Below are 25,152 nucleotides of genomic sequence, written 5' to 3'. Positions count from 1 at the left end.
AATACTTATCTAAGGGCATTCTAGCTCATTTCCAGCTAGGGAGGTAATTTTCCATCTCAGATAGATGTATATGTGCTAGCTTTGAGCTAGCCCACCAAAAATAGCAGTGTAGTCAAGCCACTACCCTTGGCACAGTAGCTTCACTGCTGTTTTTCACAGGTTGGCCAAAGGTAGCACATGTACATCTTCGCCAGAAGGAAATTACACCTCCAGCTCCCGTGTAGATGTACCCTAAATGTGGGACTTTAATCACTAACAGCCAGGAAGATGAGAAATGAAGCTTTGTTTCATACTTAATGCATCCTGTTCTCCTTTGCTTGTATATTTCAACACTTTATGTAAGATTATTTAAAGATCTTTAGACAGACCTCTTAATTACAAGTCTGTTCTACTTTGTTCTTTTTGTAGGCATGTCAGTTCACTAATTTTTTCACATTCCCTCAGAAACCAGCACTGAAGTGAAATACTTTAAAAGGTTTTCACCCCAGTTTGAAAATAGATGTAATTTCATTTTGGCATTCTAGTTTTTATGAAGAACATTGCCAAGAGCAAAGATTGTTAAATCAAATTCCTTCAGTTATTTTTGAATGTGGCATATCTCCTGTAGTTGAATGCTTTTAAATTTCAATAGTAAAGTAAAATTGATTTTATAGTTGTCCAAGTTTGCAGATCTGCTTAAACAGTATAACTTACAAAATCAAATGTGTAAATTCTATGAGCTGCTTGGTCAAGGTTTCATAGATTTTTCTGGCCTCAACCAACCTCTTTGGAGTTGTGTGTTAATCAAAAGTATTATATTAAATTTCTCAGTAGTACATGCAATGTGATAAGTCTTTTTGACTAATTTGAATGGCAAATGCACAACTTTAAAATAAAATTTAGTTCTGGAGATTAGCACTTTGCTTTCAGCCTCAAATGGGGACAGTAAAACATTCATTACATTCTAACACTAGTATGTAAACCAATTTCAACCTAATGCATCCTATCAAAGCTTCATGATGCACTTCTAAAAATGCCTCTGCTATTATCATGTTAGTAGCTTTGCTTGTTTTCAGGTGAAACTTCTGAAAATACATAGCTCAATCAACTTTTTTTTGTTTATTTTATTTTAGGTTTTAGTCAGAATAAAATCTGGAGGATAAACTCTGTTTGTGCTTTTGGCTTTTTTTTTTTTTTTAAGGTTGTGAAAGTGACACGGACTCTGAACTGCCTTACAAAATGCATGATTCTGGCAAAGATAACATGTCATATCGCAGGATTGCTGTGGTTGAACCAAAACCTGTTACAGAGTTCAATCGGTTCTTACCCAGCAAAAGTAAACAGACAGCATATATTCCACCACCGCTCAGGAAAAAAAGGATAGAGAAGAATGAGGACAACAGAAGAAGCTGGGCAAGTCCTGTCTTCACTGAGCCAGATGGAACATTTTCAAGGTACTAGGGTGATATCTAATTACAGCAAACTTGATTTATGGCAAATGAAAAAGCAAGAGAAGCTGCCCTTACTTATAATTAAAAGTAAAGTATTTGAGATTTACAAAATAAAAAACATTGTTTCTTTGCATAGCTGGTTGATGAATAATATTATGACATGGATAAAACTTTAACAGTGGGAATTTATGTGATCTTAAAATGCAGAATTAAAGCGACTGGAGCATATGTTCAACCTTTTTGGTTAAAGGTTATCCAAATTTTGTTGTTACTAATCTCTGCTGTCTAGTTTTCCAATTTGTAAATGTACACACTTGAGATTAGCAGCCATTTTGGGGGCTTCATCACAACCTAGATGATTTCACTGTCTTCACTTTGTTCCTGTTTTGGTCAATCTCAGTGAACGAGGAAAGAATCCTTTAGCTTCCTGTCAGAATAGCAGAGCAGAACGTGGGTTTACAAATCCAGCTTCCGTGCAGATGATCCATGAGTATGAAAGTGGCTCTGATTCAGAAGATGAAAGAAGACTGCCTGACGTGGTTATGGATGATTTAGCAAAACGTAGATTCTTAATAAAAAAGAGCTCTGTGAGTTCCGCTGCACCTGGACATCTTTACATCTTGCACAAGGACTCTCCTAAATCTTGTTTGCAACAAAATTATCCAGCTGGTCCATTAGCTGCTGTGCTTGAACCGATGAGGTCAGAGATACTAATCCTAGATCCAAATTATTGTACTACCAAAATTGCAATCCATAAATAACTGCATCAAAAAGCAAACCTTTCTAATCAGCATTTGTTTAACTCTGCTGATAAATTACTTCATTCTTTGTAGTCAAATTCCTTTCTTTTTATCAGATGAAATAAGATGCTGTTATAACCACTTAACTTTGTTCTAGTGCTGCAGTAATGGAATTGAAAACTAATTTGCTTCATTCACAAATTTGAACTTTTGAGCCAAAAAGCATGTGTCTTGCGTATTTTGTGAAGTTGCTCCTAAAGTATCTTAATTGATTGGATATTTTGAACAGTAACCAGAAGAAGCAGAGGCATTTGGACCCTAAAGAGGAAAGCAAGCGAAAAGTTAACATTTCTTCAAAATTCTCCAGCTATTCTGATGATGAGGAAGAAAAGGCAGTAGGCATCCCAAACATTGAAAAAGATGATCTCTATGTTCGCAAACTAAATTCTGCAGTTTCAAACCCAATGGTTTCTTTTGACAAGTTTCTACCTAAGTTTTGGACTCCAGAAGAAGAATTGCACTGGAAAAACATCAAAAAAGGATCCTCTTCCAAACCATGGTATAAGGAGCTTCAGGGATTCAGGTTTGTGTGTGCATGCTCCTCTTACATCTCATGCATGCACACCATTTGAGTGCACTGTATCTTTAAATGCATCAAGAAACCTTTTTTTGGCCTGGTTTTTTTCAACTCTACTGGCTGTTTCTTTAAAGTTTAACAGCTGTCTTTTTTTGTTTCTTATTTGTTGCTCAAACAGAGGTTTTTGCAGGGAAATAAACTTGATGTATTATCTACAATAGACAATTGCACCTCTATCTTTTTGTGCTTTAGTCCATAATTACTCTAAATATTTCTTAACTTCCCCTCTTTTCCATTCCTCATGCTACTCTACAGTAGAGTGAAGTCTGATTCTGAGGATGAAGATTCAGCCAATAAACAAAGCAATGCCAAACCGACTGCTGATTATGTGGGGAAATCATTGTCCCAAATTGCAGAAGGAGGAATCACGTACCCCTCTGATCAACCCAGGTTGATATAATTGCATGAACTGTACACTCTTGCTGCATCAAGGGAAACTACTAGTAGGCCAACAGTTGAGTGAATTAAAAGTGCAACGTGATGTTGCTGTTATCTCCATACTTAGTCACAAGTTGCTAGTTTACTGACAGGCATAACAAACTGTAAAGGATTGTTGGCTTTGTGTATGAGCATGTGATCTTGCTGTTCTTACCAAAGTTAATCTGCTGTATTATCATTTTAGAGGGGTGGATATGTGCTGCATTATAGCAAATACTGAATTGTATGTGTGCTTCTCAGAATATTCCAATTCTAAAACAAATGCTCCTCTGAATACTTTTGTCTGCAGTCTGAGTCTTTTGGCAATTAATGATATTCTACCTTCCCTTGTGTTTTTGTTTTGTTTTATATGCTTCAGTCAGTTTTCATTACTTCAGACCCTCCAAAAATACTCTGATGACTACTTGTCTTCAGAAATGAAGACCAAAATTGATCCTACTTCTGGCCCTAGGGTCATAACATGCAGAAAGAATATTTTTTTTACACCAGGATGCAACCAGAGGGAAACTATGAATGGAGACCTATATCCAGACTTGGAAAATGATGATTTGTTTGTTCGGAAGACTGGGGCTTTCCACATGAATCCAATTGCTCTCCAAGCTTTTGAATACTTTAGAAAATCCTCTGAGCAAGAACCTCTTCTAGAGGGTGAAATAATTCTGCAACCCAGAGAAGGCCAACCTGTTATTCCAGACTTAGAAAAAGATGACATGACTGTTCGTAAAGTACAAACACAGAAAAAAGGGGTGCCTTTGTCAGGTGCTCCAGACAAATACCATCCTGCACTCTTTCCTGATCCTTGGAGCCTCCCACCAGAAATCCAATCCAAATTTCTTTGTTTACTTGACAAGACTATCACAACAGAAGATGAAAAAAATGGTGGTAGAGTCTTATCACCTTCTTTGCAGCAGAAGAAGGATGATATGCTGACTCGCAAGATTGAATCTTGGAAAGTAGGAAGTGCTCTGCAGCCAATCAGTTTTACTCCAGGTCCATGCAGCGAAGAAGACTGGAAAAAATGGGAGGCTATCAGAGAGGCCAGCAAAGTTAGACACAAGAAACGCCAGATGGTTGAGAGGTCAGGTTATGTCCCTCTGTGGAGAGTGCTTGTGTCCGAGTATTTGGAGATTTCATCTTGTGCTGAATGGAACCATGCATGCAGTGTGAAACTGCAATGTATTTATTTTGTGTAGTCGTGGAAAGCTTATGATGGGGCAATACCGTATTTTCAACATGGTTTAGATTATTTGATCAGTGCTAGTAATGTACACTGTATAATTTGAGACTGAAGGTAACACGATTGAGCAGGAATATGAGCAATTACTCAAGAGACCATGGAAACCAATAAGGCATTTCTCAACACCAGTGTACAAACATTCCTAAATTATCTGTATACTTCATTGCAGGATCTTAGGGAATAGCAGCTCTGTTAATACTGCTTATGATCTAGGTTTGAAAAACTTCCCAAGGCTCACTTGCCCACAGCTCTAAGGGTACTATACTAGGTGAAAAATGCCTGTGCCACCATGACCCTAAAAAGCACCCCTCCCCCCAAATGGGGATGTGTGTGTGTCTATTTATTGTGTATATATATGTATATATTTAACTTCCTCTAGCCCATGTTCCTTTCTCCGGTCAATTCTTCCCTTTTTTTCAAATCAAATCTGTCACCATTTAATGCTCAACTCCTTGCCTGGCTCACTCAGAGCCTTGCTGTCCTATCTGCCCTTGGTTTTAACTCCTGCCCAGCCCTCTTTCAAACTCTGTGTTCACTCAGGGACAGTGAGTTTTTTTCAAGTCCTCCTTGTCACTGAAAATACGGAATTGCAAGTTGCAATTTTTCTCATTCATCATCCTTATTTCATGACTGATACAATTTTATGTTCCAGCTAATATTGTGTGTCATTAATTTTTAAGCTTAACACAGCTAAACAAGCTTTGCATTTGGTTAAAAGTATTTCTAAAACACCTGAATATAATTGACTTCTTAGGCTATTTCACTCAATAAAAATTATATTTTATACTTAGTCTTCTCTAAATATTTTAAAATTCAAAAAAAATAAACTCAGTGCGTCATATTGAATGCCTCTCATTCTGCATCTTAATGTGTTAAGCTGAATGCATTTTTGGCATTCTGTTCATTCATTCCATTTGTTACTTTAGGAATGGGGAAATAAATTTGAACAAAAATATAACCTTTCTGAATCAAACTTTAACTTAGGACTCTGTTCTATATTGTCTTTTTTTTTTTTTTTTTTTTTTTTTTGTCTGCGCTTCCTGGTGTTAGTTAGCACTGGAAGAGGCAATGAGTAATTACTATTAGACTGTTCATGCATGATTTCCAAACTGAAAATACTAGGAATTGTGATGGGGACATTTTCGTATTGTGAGACTTTTTAAGCTTGACTTCCAGAATACACAGTTTCTGTTAAGTTTCTGATTTGCATCTGAACTTTGAGGTACTGATCCAAGCCTGTAACTCCTGATCTTTTGATGTTCTCCCAACACTTTAGTCAAAATGCTTCCACATCAAACTACTTATGTTCTCTTACATATAGAAAACCCTGAAATGAATTTATTTTTGGTTTTTTGATTTCTCAGACTGTTTCAAAAGCTTTCTGATGAGGATGGGTAAGTTTTTGATAAAAATATGAAGATTTCACCATACCATTTGTTTTGTGCATCTTACTAAACTTTCCCAGTAATTTTTATGCATGCATAATAGCTAAAAGCTCTTGCTCAAAGCATCATGTGCATGCTGTTCTGTAGTTCTGTACTTGAGGAATATTCATAAGTTATCGGAAACACAATAGCTATGCTTCTGATAGAAGCTCACTGTGATGTAAAGTATTGCATATATAGTAAATAAATTGCAATGGCTGCTGCTGTCAGGCTTTTTGAAATCAGCTGTGAAATTTCACTCTTGCTGAAACTTGCATTTTTTTTCCCCCACTGTATTCAAATTGGATTTTTAGAGGTTTAACAAATCTAGAGTAAAACTAGTAGTTGTTGTGAATTTAAATATCTGTTTATCCAGATAAGAAAGTATAGGAAGACATCTCAACTGGCCAAGGTCCAAATGTGTGGAATAAATCACCTAGAATGAGAGAGAGAAGAAAATCAAGAGCAGCTTAAATTAATGTGAAATTAGCATAGTATTTCCTGTTGTTTTGGATATCATGTTTCTGCATCTGAGGTTAACAGTCTTTCTCAAAGACTGCACCAAAAATCCAACTTAAAAAGAAGGCATCTTAAAATAAAAATAGATAGGCAAATGAGGGTAGCTTTTCCTTTCAGGGTTATTTAAGGGGGTGGTTTCCACTAGAGAGGTTGGGCTTTCTGGATATTGTATAATTTATTGACTCTGTTTATCCAGTGCTAGGTGACTGAATACTGAGTGTAAACTACTCCATGTTCTACTGCAGCAGTACGCATTAAAGCACAATTTTGTCATTTAAGTCTTGCTTTTTACTTGGCTTACAATATGTGTGTGTTGGGAAGAGAAGTGGGAGAAGAGGAGTGCTTCACTGATTTTTGCCTGAATATACTTTGTAGATTTGCATATGCACTAATGTTTGTTTTTTGCACGCTTTACTAATTTTTTCTAGTTTTCCCTTTTGAAATCTGTGCACTTCTTTTTTACCATGATCTTCATTTCAGATTTTGGTTCATTTTTAAAGTTGTATGAAACACTTTTATTTATAATTGGTTAAATATTGCCAAAATCAGCAAGGAGTGAAAACTGGTCCTGGAGAGAGCTCTGCTACACATTGAGAGGAGGGAGAATAAGAGGGTATATGCATTAGATAGGTTTTTGATGTTAAGATGATTACATACAAATTAACACACTTTTTATAAGTAGGTTTTAATCAAATATATAAATTTTTAAATTATTTACATATTCTATCTTGTTCAAGGAGAATATAGAAAAGCAAGAGAGGGGAAAGCAGTTCATAATAATTAGCGTATATTCCCTCAACCAGTGTTGAACACTTTTGGTGCTTTGATGTTTTGTAATACAAAAACAATTTCTGTGCCTGAAGTAAGAATGAATGATAAAAACAAGGACAGGACAGAAAGCTAAACAAACAAATAGCGCCTGAGGTAGTAACATAATATTGTTGCTAGAATTGGCATGCTTCCCATTTAAAAAACAAAACAAAACTGGGACAATAACCGAGTGCTCTACCTTTTACATGCTGAAGAGCAGAGTCCAAAGTCTTAGGTTGCCACTGAAACTCAGTTTAGCCTCTTCCTAATCCCTAGTTGCATGCATTATACAACCACCACATAATTTTGTACAGCTCATGTCTGCTTGGCATAGGCCCAAGTTTGGAGGAGCAGATCAGGACTGACTGATTTTGGCAAAAAATAGGTGAAACTTGTACAATACCTTTTCGTGTTAAGGGGCTTAAGTGAGTACTGTTAATTCCTCCCTTTCAGGAGCATTTAACATGTTCTGTTGGCCTGGTGGTCTAGTGGCCATTCACTGTCATTCAGGTCATCATACAATTGGTTCCTTCTTCAGTCACTTTGCTCCCTGAGCTGGTGGGGTGGGAGCACACCTCAGGCAATCAGCTGAAGCACTGTGATGGGAAGGGAGGGTCCCATGTCACTCTAAAGGTACCTCCATGGCCAATCCAGAAGAGGCTTTAAAAAATTTCAGAAACTGCAGAGAGAAAATTATAACGCACTCTTTCCATGAGATGGCCAAACCCTGAAGTCAGGCTACAAGGAAACTTGAAGGATTTGGGAGTTTAGCAGAGGGCTTCTGAATCCAGGTAGTACTAAAGAGGATAAAGGATATGAAGACCTCACAGACCTATAGGGCTTTGTTCTGAATGGGAGAAGTAATTTTTTTAAAGATGACTGTTCCTTTTAAATATGTAACATAGAACCTGCTGTTGCATAACATTTTAGAAAGATTAAGAAAAGACACTGTCCATGCCCCAAAGAGATTACAATTTAGGCAAATATAGAGCATGGGATAGACAATGAATGGGCGGGGGCAAGAAAAGAAAGGGCTAGGACTAACACAAATTAATGCGAATCCTATTCTACAGTAAGTGAATCATAAATTCTAATATTAAATGGGGGGAATAAAAGTAGGGCAGGAGCAGATGAGACAGTAATATAGGTGTGGAAGTCAGACATGGAAAGCAGGGTGGAAGAAGCCAGTGTTGAGGAATTAGGAAAGAGGGGAGAGAGGGAGACAGTGAACGTAGGGAGAAGGGTTGCATGGTTTGAACACATGAGGAGAGTTAAAAAATCTGACCAGAGGGAGAGCATTCAAGAGCAGAAAAGTGTAGTTTGAATTATCAGAGTAAAGCTGCTAGGAGACTATACGAGCAGATTCTCACCTTTCCTATTCATGTTTGACCAATGATGCTGTCACTGATGTTTGTGTTGGCACCACTGCATACAGGATACTGAAAAATAGCTAATGTATGTTTTTCCTGCTCTGTTTAAAAATGCACGATAGGACAGCTCAGGTTATATTAATATAAATTCCTTCCTCCCTCTTGAAAGTCTTACTTGCATAAATACTGGCAAAGACTACATTAAGCAAAACAATGTTTTTGGTCCTAGGAGCAAGTCTTTGAATGATGTCAGTATAGACGAGCCCCAAGTGCTGCGCCAGGTTCGTTATGAAGAGCTACAGAAAATAAAATCCAAGCTACAGGAACAAGATCAACAGTGGCAAGATGTGAGTGTTCCGTTCTGCTGCCCCTAAATTCCCCACTAAGGGTCTAGTTCTGTAATCTAGTGTCACTTTTCACTCAAGCCAAAGGGCATTGGATGTCAGCACCTCACAGGATTGGGTCGTAAATGACCAATTTAAACATTTGTAGATTATCTGGGTGTGTGGAATGTAAATCCTTAATGCTTCTGTGTTATCTGTTTGTTTGATCAACTCTGCAGAGGAAGATTTATCTGTATGATAGCTTTTAAAGAGTACAAAAGTAAAAAACAGCTTCAGACCCAATTTATGTGCAGGACAATGAAAGATAAGACACTATAATTGTTGTTGTTATATTATTTGCTTCTCTCTTTTTTTATTAATGTAATTGCTAGCGTACATTTCTTTAAATGCTAAGAAACAGACAATGTATTGCAATACAGTAATCTTATAAATTAATTTAATAGGAAGGGGTACAAAAAAGGCTGCATATCAGATTAGCAGAACAAAACCAAACATCTGTGTGTTGTAGGGGAAGCGCCATACTACTGATATTGTGAAATCTAAGGAGAGGCAGAATGTGTATTTTTAAGTGCAGTAATTTAGCACATGAAGTCACATGCAGTGAAATTGTAAAGCTATTTGGATGACTTTATGTTTAAATGTTTAGTCATTTGGAAAAATATCTCGTGTTTCCTCTCTTCCAATTTTTTTTACTTTTCACCCTTGAAAAAAATGTCCTTGTTTAAATTTACCGTGAAAACTAATATCCCAGCTTTGAGATTTTTAATTATCTATCCATCCATTAGGGCATATCAAAACCTCAAATTTTTCCTTCAAATGTTGAAATGTAATGATTATCGAAGTGAGGAGTTGGTGTTAATAAGCACTGGACACTGAGCAAACTTTCAACATTGCTTAGCTAATGTATCTTGGTTCTAAACATTCAGTACTTCTGCTTAAACTAGTTCTGGTATTTTATGGGGCAGACACAGCTGACTGCTAAACTGCATTGTGATTTTAGAACATGAGCAAAATATAAAATAGGTTGATACTTCACTTCACACTTTCCGTTTAGGATTTAAGGCAGGTTATATACTCAAGTCTCTACATCAATCCATTCAAATGTTGCTTTACTTTTCTGTATTTTACACTCACTCATTCACTCACTCAAAGTTAATATCCAGTTAAGTATTGCTGTTACATTTTAGATAAATATTGAAGATGTGACTGGAAAGAAGTTAAAAGAAAAACTGCGCCTTTTTTTTTTTTATGGCATAAAATTGCAATTGTTACCCTTACTTAATGATAGGCAGCAGGCCACCTTACCTGAAAAATACAAACAGAGTCTGTCTCAGAAACATTTAGGTCAGAAACATTTGGGTCAGATTTTGCAGTAAGACACATGAGACTCCTACCCTTGGTGCAGACAAACAGGCTTTATAAAGCAAAATTAGGACACACTGGTATCCAGTTGGGATGAGCAGTCTTAGCAATGTAATAGGGTAGTCTCAGTAGTTGTTAAAGATCACTAGAAAATCAGATCTGCATACATTAATGTGATTTGTTTTAGGATCTAGCAAAATGGAAAAATCGTCGAAAAAGTTTCACTTCAGATTTGCAAAAGAAAAAGGAGGAGAGAGAAGAAATCGAAAGGAGAGCCTCTGAGAGTTCTGAAAGAAATAGCAAGTCACTGAAAGAAATGCAGCAGGACAGGTAATGCACCTAATGGAGATGTTGTATGCACTACTTACATTTGAGCATATGTGTTCACTCTAATCTTAGAACAGCTTTAACTAGCATTTTAATTGTGCTCATATATGAAATAGAACTAACTCGATATACCTTATTTTTGAAGAATATATTTTGATAAAGCTACTCTTTACTGACCTTTGGGTCCATTTATACAATGCAGAAATCTAAACAATTGAAAGGCAGATACTAGTAAACTCTGTATAGTGCAAGTTAAAGCAAGTTAGAAAAGTAAAATGTAACTTACAGAATGAAACAATGTAGGAATAAATTTTGCTTTGAAATCAAACTTCATTCACTTCAATAGTATATTTTTAAACAGGTCTAAAAACAATTGTCTAGAATGAATAATCTTGTTTGTCTGATTTACTATGGTTGTATATTTTTCTTTGCATTAGTATTGCAACTGAAATTCTTTTTTATCCATTTATGAGTAAACATTAGCCAGGGCTTTTGTTTATATTGCAAAACAGCAGGATTAAAATTTCACTTGAACTTTCCCCTATGCTGTTGCTATATGAATCTTTCTGGTATATACAGAACGAGCAGACAGTAAATATTTTTAAGACTGTTCTCTAAATAAGTAGAAAGTAAATTGATAACACCACCATTTCCCTATAAGTGATGGCTTTATAAATGCACTGACATCCATTTTTAAATTGATGGGATCTGTGTTTATATACATGCTGCATACATTTACAAACAAATTTAAAGAATCCTTTTAAAACATAAATATAATATTTTGAGTGTCAGTAACTTTTTTAATTTCCATTGTGTTATGTTATTAAACAAGATGTCATTTTTATCCTAGAAATAAAAACAGATGCTCATATTTAATAGCAATATTACCAAAACTTTAAAAAACTATTTTCTAAATAATATTTTTGTCTATTTCACAGTATAAGGAAATGTATGTGGCAAGGAACCAAGCCTCCACTTAAGCACCAGCAAATGCCTAAAATGTGTTCTCTGTAAATTGGTATATCATTCTAATACAGTAGCTAGATCAGTAGAACTCTATAGTTCGGCTTACACTTTTCAAAGTCCTCCACCCTACCAGATCTAACTAGGCATCCATACCTTGGCCTAACATCCAATAAATAAATAAATAAATAAAGATGTAAAAAAATCCCTAAAAATGAAAACCTAGCCTTCCAAGCATTTTTACGAGAACTAGTTGTATTGCTTTCTCAGGGAAAAGGTCATTCTTGGCGTAACAGTTTATAACTTGAAAATGTCATTAGTCATTTTTATATGTGGAAAGAGAGAATTTGAATTTTTGATTAGAGGTAGATTAATTTTCATTTAAACAGACTTCCATAGTTCAGTCTTTGCTTTGATCATTTCATAGCTGAAAGACTTCTTGAAGTCCATGTATTCTCCAAGTCACTCCTTTGATATGTTAATGAGTTCTGTCCCCATAGGGAGAACAGAGATCAAGGATCCTATTGGGACATCCAGCAAAAAAGTGAACGCAGACGAATGCATTCATCAGATGATGTATTTAGTGAAGAAAAACCTCCTTCCAGATCATCAGTAGCAAAAGATTACCTTGTTGAAAAAGATGCCTTTAAGAAGAATGAAGCATCATATGCTGCGCAAACTAACAAAGAGAATTCTCAAAAGCCAGAGATCTATGCAACAGTTGAAACTCAAATTCCATCTAAAAGCCTATTAGCAGAACAGAGCTCAGTCCCTTTGTCTACTCACCCTTCGGTGAATGCACAAATGGGGTCAGCTCGGGTTTCAGCTTCTCTCCCCAGAAATTACCAGAAAACTGATACCTCTAGGTTAACATCTGTGGTTACACCAAGACCTTTTGGTGTCCCCTCAAGAGGAATCTCCTCACTTCCCAGATCATTTACGGTAAAACTCAATTTCTTCATGTTTGTGAATGTTACTATCTTGAATAGTTAACCCAATAGCCATTTGAACTTTTTAATGCATTTAGTTTTAAATTTTCTGCCCCTGTTTAACAAAGGAGGTATTAATAAGGGAGCAAATAATTCTGCCAGTTTCCTAAACAATTGTTGATGTTTATGTACTTAAAATGATCATCTATTTCCTATGAACAGACATCTGATGTATATATTGGTTTTTGGTAAAAGTTTGTGTTTTCTTGCTAGAAAATTTATTGATCTATTGGTACATTTTTCTGAAACTTGCTTAGCATAATGATACTTTTAGCTGATGTAAATTGTCATTCCATCAAAGTCAATGGAATGAGAATAATTTTACACCAACCGAGCATCTGCCCCATAGTATATTGTTGTTAAACCCTAATAGGGGCAATCACCATATCTGCATAAATTGTATTGTCTTTCCCATAATTCCTTAGCTGCCCTACATTTGAAACTGATGTGTCTAAAAGCATGCTATTTCTTTTCAATCCAAACCTGAATTAGTTATCCTTCTCACTTGCATCTGAGAGGGGAAAAAACCCATCTTGCTCTTTTAGTAATAGTGGATAATAGGGTAGTAGGTGTGGCAATGGGAAATTGCATTGAAAGAATCGATGGAAAAAAAGATATGAGAACTTCTGTGGCTGAGCTCTCTGGACTATGTGCCTATATAAACAACAACATTTTCATTCCAGGTGGACGATGCCCAGAAATATAATGGAGAAGTAGATGGAGCTAAGAGATCTCAAAGTTTGCTCACCAGCTATTCATTTTCAACACTGGAAGCAGGACCACTTCTCTCTGCAGATGCAATGACAAGTGGTGGCAAGGAGGAAAAGGAAAGCATTAAAATAACAGAGTCTCCTACACTGAGAGCCTCTGCTACATCCCAATACCAGGATGCAGTGTCCCCTGGTCTTAAATCAGAGTATTATACTCATCCTGACCCTATTACAGTTGCATCTTCTGCAGAAATAAGAAGCCTGCCAGAGCCAGAGGTTTCAGTGTCACAGGTGAGTTTAGAAAGTATATAATTATCCACAGTAACCCTAGTAGTACTAGGACAGTGTGAACAAAGATTATTAAAGCCAGAGGCTAACATGTTTCACCAATGAGAGAGGTATTCAAAGAAACAAATAACCCATTTCACTTAAGAAGCGCTTCTCTTTCCCGTGGAGTGTGAAAAAGAAATACTTGGCCTATGTAATTTGTTCTTTTCATTACTACAATCTTTCTAAACCTCTTTTCTCTGTTTTGAATTTGACTCTGTTTCTTGTAAAAATTGAGCCAAATTTTCAGTTTAGCATTAAGCAGGTTTCTATTTTTGTAGTCACAATTGTTTGCAGCAGCAATTAAGGTCACTAGGACATTGAAGAATCTGGTTTGTGGGTTTAATTAGGTTAGTTGCACTAGCATTTATTTGCACCCTCAAACTTTGTGGCAAAATGAATGCCAGCTTCTGAAAATCTAACCTTTAAATGTGCTAAGCATCATACCAGGTTTCACTTTTTACTATAGTGCCTTGAGGCAGGGTTTTTTTTTCTCCAATGATTCTTTTGTTTGCTTTACTCGGACTGTATTCACTAATTACTTTTAAAAATAAATCACTTCCTCAATATTTACCTGTTTAATGGAAAGTTTCCAATTTCGGTTCAGAAGTTAGGTCCTGTGATCTACTTTCAGAGCTCTGGGGCACATAAGGTACCATAATCCTTCCACTGCTGACTGCTGTTTCCTGCCCTCAGTCCCTTGTTTCAAATGTAACCCGAATACCAATAGTGTCAGCTGTCAGTAGCTTCTTTCAACAGTTGACAACATCACTAACTCCCAAGACCATGCTGGGAGTCACATTATCTACATTGTTTATGCTGCTGTAGATAGCAGTTGTGTCAGCTGTTGGAGGGAAAATACAGGACCCTGAATTTCAGTTGGTGCAATCACTTCCTGCTCTATTTTTTGTTTTAAAATAGATTTGCAAATATTATTTTGAACAGGTTTTTTTTTTAAACCAACTTTGAAATATATTTTTCAGTTTACACCACAGGCTCCTAGCTTGCTGCCTGGCCTGTCATCCTACTTTATTTAATCAAAGGTTCTACTCCTACATGCAACAATCATGCTGTCAGATGTTTTCAGTGCGTTGCAGTGAAAGGAATTATATTAGGTTAGATATGGGTCTTTTTTTATGGCTTATGTGAGCTGAATGGAAGCAAAATGTTCTGAGTCAGATTTCATTCTATTCCCTCTGTCAAAACTCAGACCGAGCCTAGATGGGCCTTGGTTATCAGATATGTGATGTCAAACTCTCCTGCCTGGCAAACAAGGAATTTGTATTTTTTCTAATACAGCATGCGTCAAGCTATAGTTAAGGAGGGAACTCCTTTCCCACAAATTGAGATGTCCACTTGTGTGCTGGTAAGGCATTTCACAGCCAAATGAGAGACTGGTATCTCTGTGAACCACTGAACTATTCATGTGGCATTTGTCGAGCACTGTAGGCATTGGGGGATACCTGTCTAAATGGTTCAATTCAGTGCATGCAGATGGATTGCCCTTCTGTTGAGAGCTGAGCTTGAGGATGGAGAACACATCTTCAGATTGACAAGATGAAAATAATAGACATGAGACCTTCTTGCAGCGTGGATTGATACAAATCTGAGCAATTTAAATCACTGATTTAAGTAATCAAGTTTGACTGGTTCTGCATTTGTAGTTTTCAGTTATTTTCTTAAAGAGAGGTTGATTCTCATTAGTTTTATTTGCATATCAGAATGTGTTGATATGCAATTGAATCTTGTCTATACACTAAATTAGATACTGCTTTTGCTAATTAGGAGAATACACTATCTATATACATTTTATTTAAGTAATTATATAGCTTAACATACATTCATTCAGGTTCTTAATTCATAATTTTTATTATGATAGAAAATGGTGAATGATGCATTTCTTCTTTATTAGACTGATTTGCAAGGAAATTGGAATTCAATAAAATAGCTTTATTTAAATAATAAAATACTATCTTAAATATGCTGGATATGTAAACTTTTTTCCTTATCAAAACATTAAAGCAAATTGATTTATTGAACAAAGGAAGTAGTATATATAGTTTAGTAAATTGAAGTGATTGTTTCTGATCACCATGTCAAGCTTTCCTATGTTTTCATTTGTCATTGAACTGAAGTAGTTGAATAAATTGAAATGAAGAAAATAATCTGTCTTAAGGTGACCAGATAGCAATTGTGAAAAATCGGGACAGGGTTCGGTGGGTAATAGGTGCCTATATAATAAAAAGCTCCAAATATGGTGACTGTCCCTATAAAATCGGGACATCTGGTCACCCTAATCTCTCTGTACCTGCAGAAGAGACTACTGCTGTCAAATGCTAGTTTAGTACTTCAACAAACTCTCTGATTCCAATGCTTAGCCAGTGACTTCTCCTAGTTCAGCAGTTCGATTTTCTTTAAAACTTTAAATGTTTTTTTATAAATTATAGTAAGTTTGTGTTGTCATAATTTCAAATTTAACTTTAAATACATTTTTCTTTTTATAAATAAACCTATTTAATTTAAATAAAAATATCCATTGATTTTTATCCATCCTATATTTATGGAACTTTTAACAGCCTAATGCTTTCTTAATATATGATACTGTATTGAACTTACTCAGTATACTATATTAAATTTAGTATAATGGTCTCCTTCTATTCAGTCAGATCAGTTGTATAGCAAGAAAAGTAAAAGCCTATTTAAATAATATAAAGGCATTTACTGGTTTATAAGCTAATAGCTGTATCTTAGACTAATAACTAACTCAGAAATATCTATCCTGGACTTATATACTGTGAGTGTCTGTGACTTTATTGCCCAAGATGATTACCTGGTACACAGGAAGAAATGTAATATTGATGTATTGCAGTATGTTCTTCTTCTGCACCCTGGGCTCTGACTATTCTAAACCCCTCTGAACAACTGCCTATTGTCCTCAGACTTGCCCAACCATGTGGCCGCCTCGGCTTGTAACCTCTTCATCATGTCATCCCATCCAGTCTTATTACTTGCTATATTTTCCCTGCTCCTCCTTGCTTATTATAATTTAGCTCTTCCCCATCACTAATTAGAATAATTCTTCTGATTGAATTGTTTTGATGTTAATGTATATGGGGTTAGACAGTGACATGATGAGGGTAGAGGCCAGAAGTTAGGATGACAAAATTTGTAAGTGTATGGATGGAGATTTGAGGACAGTTGCTACTCAGAACATGTAGAATGTCCAGGAATTATGTAGATCTTCTTATTCTTCGAGTGCTTACTCATGTCCATTCAGCTTAGGTGTGTGTGCTCGCCACATGCACCATGCTAGAAGTTTTCCCCTCAGCAGTATCTGTAGGGGACCAGCTCCAGCACCCCCTGGAGTGTTGCGCACGTGCCATGGTATATAGGGCACCACCAGTTCTCCTCACCCTCAGTTCCTTCCTGCCACCGGTGACGGTGCTGGAACTGTTGCTGCTTCAGCCAGTTATGTTGCTGCTCATTCATACAAACTAATTATCTCCTGAATTATACTGTATATAATACAGGAATAGTAATACTCTGCCACAGTAAAGGGTTTAGTATTAACATACTCGTTTTGTAGAAATTTCCATTTTAACATTTGCAATCCAAAAAAATCTAAATGAAGTATTATGATTTTCTCATTTCGATAATGTTGAAAAACATTTCCCTTTGACTTTTATAATGTCAGTTTTGTTTCAGCTTTTATATTACATTATATTGTTTCAATATCAACATGAAATATATTTTTCATAGTTGAGTTGAATTTTTCAGAATTTTTGTTTCGTGGTAAATTTTGAAATATTAAAATTTCCCAGGGAATGGAAATTTTGATTTCTGAGTAGCTCTAGTAATTTATTTACAACTTAAGACCCCTATGTTCACACAGAACCCATTCATTAGAACTCCACACAGAGACAGTGGTCCACACCAATAGATCCCGTTACAGGATTGGGGCCTAAAGGAGCATGGCTTACCCCTACCTCAGTATGCATAATTATAGATGAAATGAGTCATTTTATCCAGCTTTTTCAAATTCCAGTTAGGTTATGAGCCTCAGTCTCATGAGGCAGTTAATTCCACAGATTAACTATATTATGAATGACTGGGGTGACCAGATGTCCTGATTTTTATAGGCACAATCCCGATATTTGGGAATTTCTTATATAGGCACCTATTACCCCCCCCCAACCATCTGTCCCAATTTTTCACATTTGCTATCTGGTCACCCTATGTATGATGACCTGTTTAGGGTTTCCATTTCTTCAAATCTTTCATAATTAATTTAATAAATTGCTCTCTTGAGATAACAATTTGTGTAAACTAGCTGTCCATTTCACCTTTCATGGGTGTCTCACTGTCATCTAATTCCTTCCTATAAACCAGGGGTCAGCAACCTCTGGCACGCAGCTCACGAGGGTAAGCTCCTTGGCAGGCCAAGCCAGGTTCTTTACCTACCGCGTCAGCAGGTTCAGCAGACCGGGCTCCCACAGGCCGCAGTTCATTGTCCCAGGCCAATGGGGGGCGGCGGGAAGCGCCACGAGCCGAGGGACGTGCTGGCCATGGCTTCTTGCCACTCTCATTAGCCTGGGACGGCAAACCGCGGCCTGTGGGAGCCGCAGTCCGCTGAACCTGCCGATGCGGCAGGTAAACAAACTGCTTACCCTGGCGAGCTGTGTGCCAGAGGTTGCCAACCCCTGCTATAAATTCTTATTAAAGCATTTTGCACTAAACAGCTTGCTATGACAAATTTAATAATATCTACAGACCGTTAAATATGTATGTGTACACGAAATGTCTTCTGTGTAAACTTTAAAACATAATTATCTAAGAAAAAAACCTAGTTAGCATGTTCTACAAAGAAAACCGCTCTGTAGTCAGTTAATAGAAAATTAAAGCGTACATTGTGAATAGCCTCACTTATTTAGTGGATAAACTTTCCTTCATGTAGATGCCTGTGACACCAGATAGTGCAGTGTCATGTTTTATTTTTCAGGACCAGTACAGTGAAATGAGAATCAGTATAAACCAGAGACCTGGTAACAGTCGCAACTTTGGGTTCACCACAAATTGGAAACCTTCTGGGGTTTTTATACAAACAATTGAAGAAGGTAAACTAATATTTAACCCTTTTATGAACTTTACTCTTACTGTTAATGGATTGAGACTGCTAGACAAAGGTATTTAATTTTAATGATGAATGAAAATCTTCCAAAGAATTTAGATGGAAAGAAATTGAAAAGAAAACAGTGTTTGACTGCTAAAGGCTAAATATGCTATGATTCCTCTGTATTTTCATCCACTAAAACTGGTTTAATTTAAGAAATATTTGAAAGTGTATTTTGAAGTAAAGAAGTCTTAAATTCATAGCAATGGTGTAAATTCTGGCTTATTTACCAGACATCATTTTAAGGCTTCAGAATGTCTGCTAAATACAATTGCTTATTTAGGGATATCATGGGGGCATGCATATAACATAGAGACTGCTCCTTTCTTGGAGTATATTTTAAAAGGTTTCGCTTCCTACAACTTTAGAGACAGATGCATAGGAAAGGTGTTTGTGAGCAGACTATTTTTTAATTTCAGGTTTCCTTTCCTCTGCTATGTTAAAGATTGTAAAATATTACCTTCCACAAGTAACTGTAGCTTCTAAATGATCTGCATGAATATTTTTTTACTGAAGTAACAAAAAGGAATTAGTCAGAGTTTTGTTTGGTGTTGGAATAAATACTTACAAGTTATAGTGCCATTTTCTTCAAATATTTACTAATATCCAAGATCAATATTTTTTTTCCTGTGGAAATGAATCTTGCTCTAATCAATATCTCTCAAGTTTTTTGTAGTATGTTTTAAAGAACAAATTAAAATTATTTGTATTGCATTGCTACTTCAATTTATAGCTGAATTTTTAAAAATTTCAACCACCCCTTCCCCCGAAACTATAAACTGTCAAATCTTATGGAGTACACTGATATTTTTTCAGTAACATTCACCCTATATTCAATAATGTCCTTGGTTACAACTAAAATTATTACCTTGCAGTAAGACAGGCTTAAAACCAGAGCAGAGAAGACATCACTGGAAGCTTCGTATTGGCCTGGTACTTCATTGCATTTCTTTTCACAGAAAAATAATTGTGTAACAATCACCTTACACATTGACTTTAAAACGAAAGCTAAGGCCAGGTTTTAAATCACTGTTAATCATGGCATGCTCCTTCCAGATAAAACAGGCTAAGCCAGTTGATAGCTGCTTTATCCAAAAGGCAATTTAAATTTGTTTTCACTGCCACTAAATCTGTTTTACATCAGTTACTTTGTGCAAAGGGCTGTCTCCTATATGCTCTTTAGCGTAAATCAGAAATATTTTAATTTTACCGTATGAAGCTAGCTGAGCATTAGTTTGCTACCATAATAGTCAAATAGAACTAAAGAAATACTTGTATAAAAAATAAGAGTAGAAAAATGGCAATATTTACACTTCTTAGAAAGGAAAATACTTTTATCTGCAGGAAAAATTATGAAAAAATACCTTAGCTAAGTGTTTCAATTGTCATCTAAAAGCCTGTGTACTGGAATGAAAAAATGATCAGTTCACACAAGTGGTCATCTGATATATGTCTACAGATGTAATCTGGAGACCACAGCAAGTACCATTTGGTTCAAATTTGGTTGGTTGGTCTGGTCCTGGATGCCTTACCTTCTGGTGGTGGTATGGGAGGATTTGCGTGACCTTGAATTCTTCAACTTTTTTCCTGGAGGCTTACTTGGGAGTCTAGCTTTTTCCCACATGCAATTCCATGCACTCTTTTTCTACACCAATTGAGTAGAAGTGCACCGCTCACTTTGAAGAGAGACTTTAGCTCAGTCAAGTCTTTTGATGTCTAGTTCTCTGCCTGGCAAAACAAGGTTTACAAAATAAGGTTGGAGACAAAATTCAGGCTTTTTGAAGCTAACAGCTGTCCCTCATTGTCTTTCTAGTGCATACTTAGGTATTCTTATATGGGAAGCCATTGTGTTGCCTTTCTATATGCTTCCCATTAACTTAAAGCAACGAGGGAGTATAATAAACATAATGGTAACCCTAATGCAAGTTAAATCAATACGTTCTCTCACGAAAGTCTTCTAACCCAATATGGAATAACTGTACTTCGCTGACCTGGTCACTTGAACTGTTGATACCATGACATCAATATTCACTTATTACATAGCAATTCCTGCATCATTCATAATCTTGTTACATGTTAGCTCCATTTATGTCACCGCATCAGTTAAAATTTAGTTTATCATTATTGACCGATATCAGGATGCCTGCACTGTCTTGCCTCTCAGGACTAGTGAGAAAGAGGCAGCAAGAATTTTGCAGTCAACTGCTAGCTGCAATATGAAATGCAAATCTGAAAGTTTCTTCTGTTTTATAATAGAAAACTATATAGTACTTCTACACTAACCAAGATACCAGCATTACATATCCCGGAGAGGCCAGTGTACAATAGCAAGTTTTACTAAGTTTACTTTAATTTCTGGCTATAAGCAGTGTTTTCAGGAAACAAACTGAATAGCCACTTTCCCCATCATGACGGTGATAGAAGCGTTTAAGTATATCCAGACATGAGGAATTTTTTGTCTGATCCGTTAGGTAGCACTGCAGACCTTGGCCAGCTGCAAGTAGATGATGAAATCATTGCTGTTGATGGCACAAGAGTTTCACAAATGGACCATAATCAGTGGGAGAAAGCCATGGCCAATGCACTAGAAACTGGAAACCTGGTCATGGATGTCAGACGATATGGAAAAAATGGTGAGTTGTTTCGCTGGGCAGCTTCAGCATGTTCTATAAGGTGAATAAGCTTTGTTTAGTGAAGTTGCTCTGATGGGTTGGGGCCTGTAGTCCTTGCTTCAGCAACACCTTTTCTGAACCTACATGCTTTGTTAGTGTATGTATTTTATTGTAACATAACTTGGGGTTTCTTTTTTATATGGATGTATCGCAAATAACTTAACTAGCAAGTCTGCTAACCTTAAACTGGTGACCACTCTGTTATGCGTTGGTCTAATTTTTGAGGGAGTGCATAGTTGCATATACGTCCTAGATTATTTTGTTAGATACATAAGGGCACCACAGAAAGGAATTGAAAATGCCCCCTTCTTGCCACCTCAGTTTAGGGGTGGAGGATAGTTCTGTCAGACTAGGAGATGATGTCCATTCCTAGGATCCTTGCTGGCATCGGAGAGAGGCAGCAGTGTCCCCCTTTTCTGATATAACATTGCCCCCTGTACAGGTTAGGCCAGGGGTAGCCATCTCCTTACCCATTTTGCTGCTTTGGTTTAGTTACGGTGAGGACAATTTCTCTTCCTAGTTACTATACAGTTAAATGTGCTGTCTGCCACTTAAAACTCTTTACCTGTGTGGTCTAATCAATTGTAGTGTGGATTATAACATCTATCCATAAATTTGCAGGGACAAATTTTGGTGGATTGTACTGCTGTAAAACTTGTAGATAGTGTTCCAGGAGCAGTGTGTGTCTCAGTTAAAACACAGCTTACTGCTCACTTCCCTCTGGCTTGATTATAGGTGAAAGAACTTTTCTCCTTACCAATGACATTGTTGTGAAAAAATAACTTTCAATTAATATTAATATCTATATTTGTAATGAATCTTAGTAAACTTGCTAGTATTTCTCAAGCCCATCTTTTGACTAACTCTTGCTTGTTATGGGAAGCTGGTCTGTTTATAAAAGCCCTAACCATTTCCTGTCTTTACGAATTCTACCTACTTCATCTTTCTTTCTCTTCTTGTCTTTTTTTTAAAATGAGAATGTGTTTTCACTAACTTTTATTCTTTATACTTTGACTTTTCTGTCCACATTCATTTCTTGATCTCCATGTGCCAATCAGATTGGGGCAAAGACCAGCCTTCCCTGCCATATGTAAGGCATAAAATCCTCAATCTCACCAGTATGGCTACCAACATTGTAGGTACACCTGAAAATAGATGGATTGATGCAACTTCTGGAGATCAGAATTCTACAAACTCGTCAAACGTATCAGCCAAAAGAGATTTCTCCTACAGCCTTCAAAATTCTGTAAGATTTTTTTTTCAGGGGGTGAATGGTGTTTGGGTGTTGGGAGGAGAAACGAAGGAAAAGCTTTAAGGCCTCACAGAGGAATAAGAAAGTAATTGTAGTAATTCCAGGAAAGCAGTTTTAATTTTGCTTTCTAACTAGAATACTAGAATCTCAGCTAAATATATTAATTCCTGTGTGTCTAACTTAATTCTGTATAAAACTAGTGTAATATTATGTGGGGTCACAGAATCACACGATAGCAGTATTTTTGTTCTGGTAGCAATTAAATTTTTAGTTAACTGATTTCTGCATAACTACACAAAGACTGCATGATATAGTAAAATTAGTTGAGCATTGATGTAGTTTCAAACATAGGGGCACATTCTCCAGAATGAGCAGCACAAAGGAGCCATATTCTGGCCATAAATAGCCAGTGGACAATTCCCCTTGTGGGAGGAACTCTCCATTCATCTAAACCTAGCGGTGGCAGCTCTTGTGCTAGATGGCACTTTCACCCCAGGATAGGAGTGGGCTGAGGACTTGGCAGATTGGATCTCTGTTTTTTCAGTCCTCCACTGATATAATTTAGAGCAGCCACTAGGCTGCTCTCGATGTCTGCACAATATCGGTACAGAATCAGAGAGTTCCCTGATTCCCCTTTGCCCTCATTAGATGCAGGGTAGAATCACCCCTAGACTCAGAGTTGAGATTTACTAGTTTATTCAGAATGATATCATACAGTTTGGTCTTCCTGGCTGCATAATAAAATAAGCATGAACATCTTTCCTGAATGAAGCTTGATGGCTTTTTTCAGCAGACAAAGAGTGATGAGCAGTTTGGTTTTGTCATTATATTGTTTGTGTATTTGAATTATTGTTAAGTTATGTACATGCAGTGGTCACCTTTTAAAATATTGGCAATTTTGCCTTAAATAAAGTTACTGAAGAGTTTGCTGTATTCCCTTTACTTCCGTATGCTTGTTATAGGAAACATGGGATACTGCTAATACTGAGATGTTGTTTAAGGCCAATAACACATTTTGAGTAACCTCTGTATGCCCAGATGAGTGTGTAAGCAATTAAAAAAATGTACTAGCTGTCTTAAGTTTAATCAGAACGTATTTTTGATTATAATAAACCTTATAGAGCATGAATTCTTTAGAAATGCTCAGTACAAGGGATTTCCAGTGACCATTTAAATGAATGCTGCCATTCCAAGAAACCGAAATGGTGTGCTTTTATTTATAAACAAAACACTGGGGTATCCATCTTGGCCCATGACATATTTTCTGCTGAATTAATGGTTCCCTTTCGGCCATCGTCTTGCAACTGGTCATTAATCCCAGCTAATGCCTATGGTCTTTTTATTATATAAAATATAGGCAAGAAGATTTAAACAATTTCTTTAACTTGAGGAATTTATAACAACCTGACACACTTTGCTGTGTGGAATTTCTGTGCGAAGAAATGTTAAACTTGGTTCACATGAAATTATACTAAAATTGTTCTCTATTTGTAGGATACTGGAGCAAAAGTGATAAATGGAATGAAAGCAGATCTGAGCTCTAATGAACAAAAAGGTAAACTGCCAATATTTTCAGCTGCTAATTGAGAGGAGAGAACATGGATTGTATCTGTAAATATTACTATACAGTGAAATAAATATTAGGCCTCTGAGAAAATGAAAGCTACAAGTGTAGCATGTAGGTCCAGTTGCATCTGAGGGGCATGGAGTTCTAGTCCAGGGAGCATTGAATGGTTTAAGAACTGCAGACAGAGTACTGATAAGTTCCTAGATCTCAGCATGACTGATTGTGGACTGACTGTGTGGTAGAGATGAAAGAGGAGAAACAAGAAGATATAGAAACTTAACTTCACCTATTCATTCTGCAATGGTGGTTATAACATAAAGATGCTTTATGGTGATCAGTCTTTCCTCTGCGTTTAAGAATTTGAATATGAGGTTTCTCTCCCTTCCAACCTCCTTCCTGGGGACACGGGATGAAAAGCATCCAAATATCTGTTTTGCTAGAACTCAAGTGTGATACTTTTTTGGTATGTGGACTGCATATTGTTGGCTCTGTGCCATAACTGTTAGTGACTCTGTTAACTAAGGTAGCCTTGTGGGGAGGGAAGAACAGGAGGGAACATAGGCACTTAAACCTCCTAATAGAATTTTAATTCCCTAATGGGAACCACTCATGCAGTTACATTGTACAGTATTGTAAATGTGCATGGTGGAACATGGACATAGTCAAAGGTATGATTGCATTTGACTTACAGTTAAATTGAGGATAGTAGAGGAGAAGAGATGCCAAGGAATCTGAATTTGTAAAATCTGTCAGACTTTTAAAATCTGGGTGGGATCTTAGGTAAGAAAAATGATGCTGCCTGACTTCCAGGCCCACACAAAGTGGGTCAACCATGTGGTTATAGTAGATGGATAGCAGTTGTAC

The 25,152-nt window shown here is 36.6% G+C and overlaps 1 protein-coding gene across 1 annotated transcript in view; it reads left to right on the top strand.

Annotated features, from left to right (window-relative positions):
* Positions 1–25,152, top strand: part of LMO7 (LIM domain 7) — a 197,996-nt gene that overhangs the window by 141,428 nt on the left and 31,416 nt on the right. The window contains exons 8-21 of the mRNA XM_075061540.1: positions 1,181–1,433; positions 1,831–2,130; positions 2,460–2,761; positions 3,068–3,197; positions 3,604–4,323; positions 5,847–5,876; positions 8,835–8,952; positions 10,499–10,641; positions 12,102–12,543; positions 13,274–13,591; positions 18,627–18,741; positions 21,269–21,430; positions 22,528–22,715; positions 24,216–24,276. Of these exons, the coding sequence (XP_074917641.1) occupies positions 1,181–1,433; positions 1,831–2,130; positions 2,460–2,761; positions 3,068–3,197; positions 3,604–4,323; positions 5,847–5,876; positions 8,835–8,952; positions 10,499–10,641; positions 12,102–12,543; positions 13,274–13,591; positions 18,627–18,741; positions 21,269–21,430; positions 22,528–22,715; positions 24,216–24,276 (3,282 nt within the window). The remainder of the gene's footprint in view (positions 1–1,180; positions 1,434–1,830; positions 2,131–2,459; positions 2,762–3,067; positions 3,198–3,603; positions 4,324–5,846; positions 5,877–8,834; positions 8,953–10,498; positions 10,642–12,101; positions 12,544–13,273; positions 13,592–18,626; positions 18,742–21,268; positions 21,431–22,527; positions 22,716–24,215; positions 24,277–25,152) is intronic.

Source organism: Chelonoidis abingdonii, chromosome 1, assembly GCF_003597395.2.
Source record: "Chelonoidis abingdonii isolate Lonesome George chromosome 1, CheloAbing_2.0, whole genome shotgun sequence".
Lineage (NCBI taxonomy): Eukaryota > Metazoa > Chordata > Testudines > Testudinidae > Chelonoidis > Chelonoidis abingdonii.
Note: the sequence above shows the minus strand (reverse complement) of the source record. Positions and strands in the feature narration are given on the sequence as shown.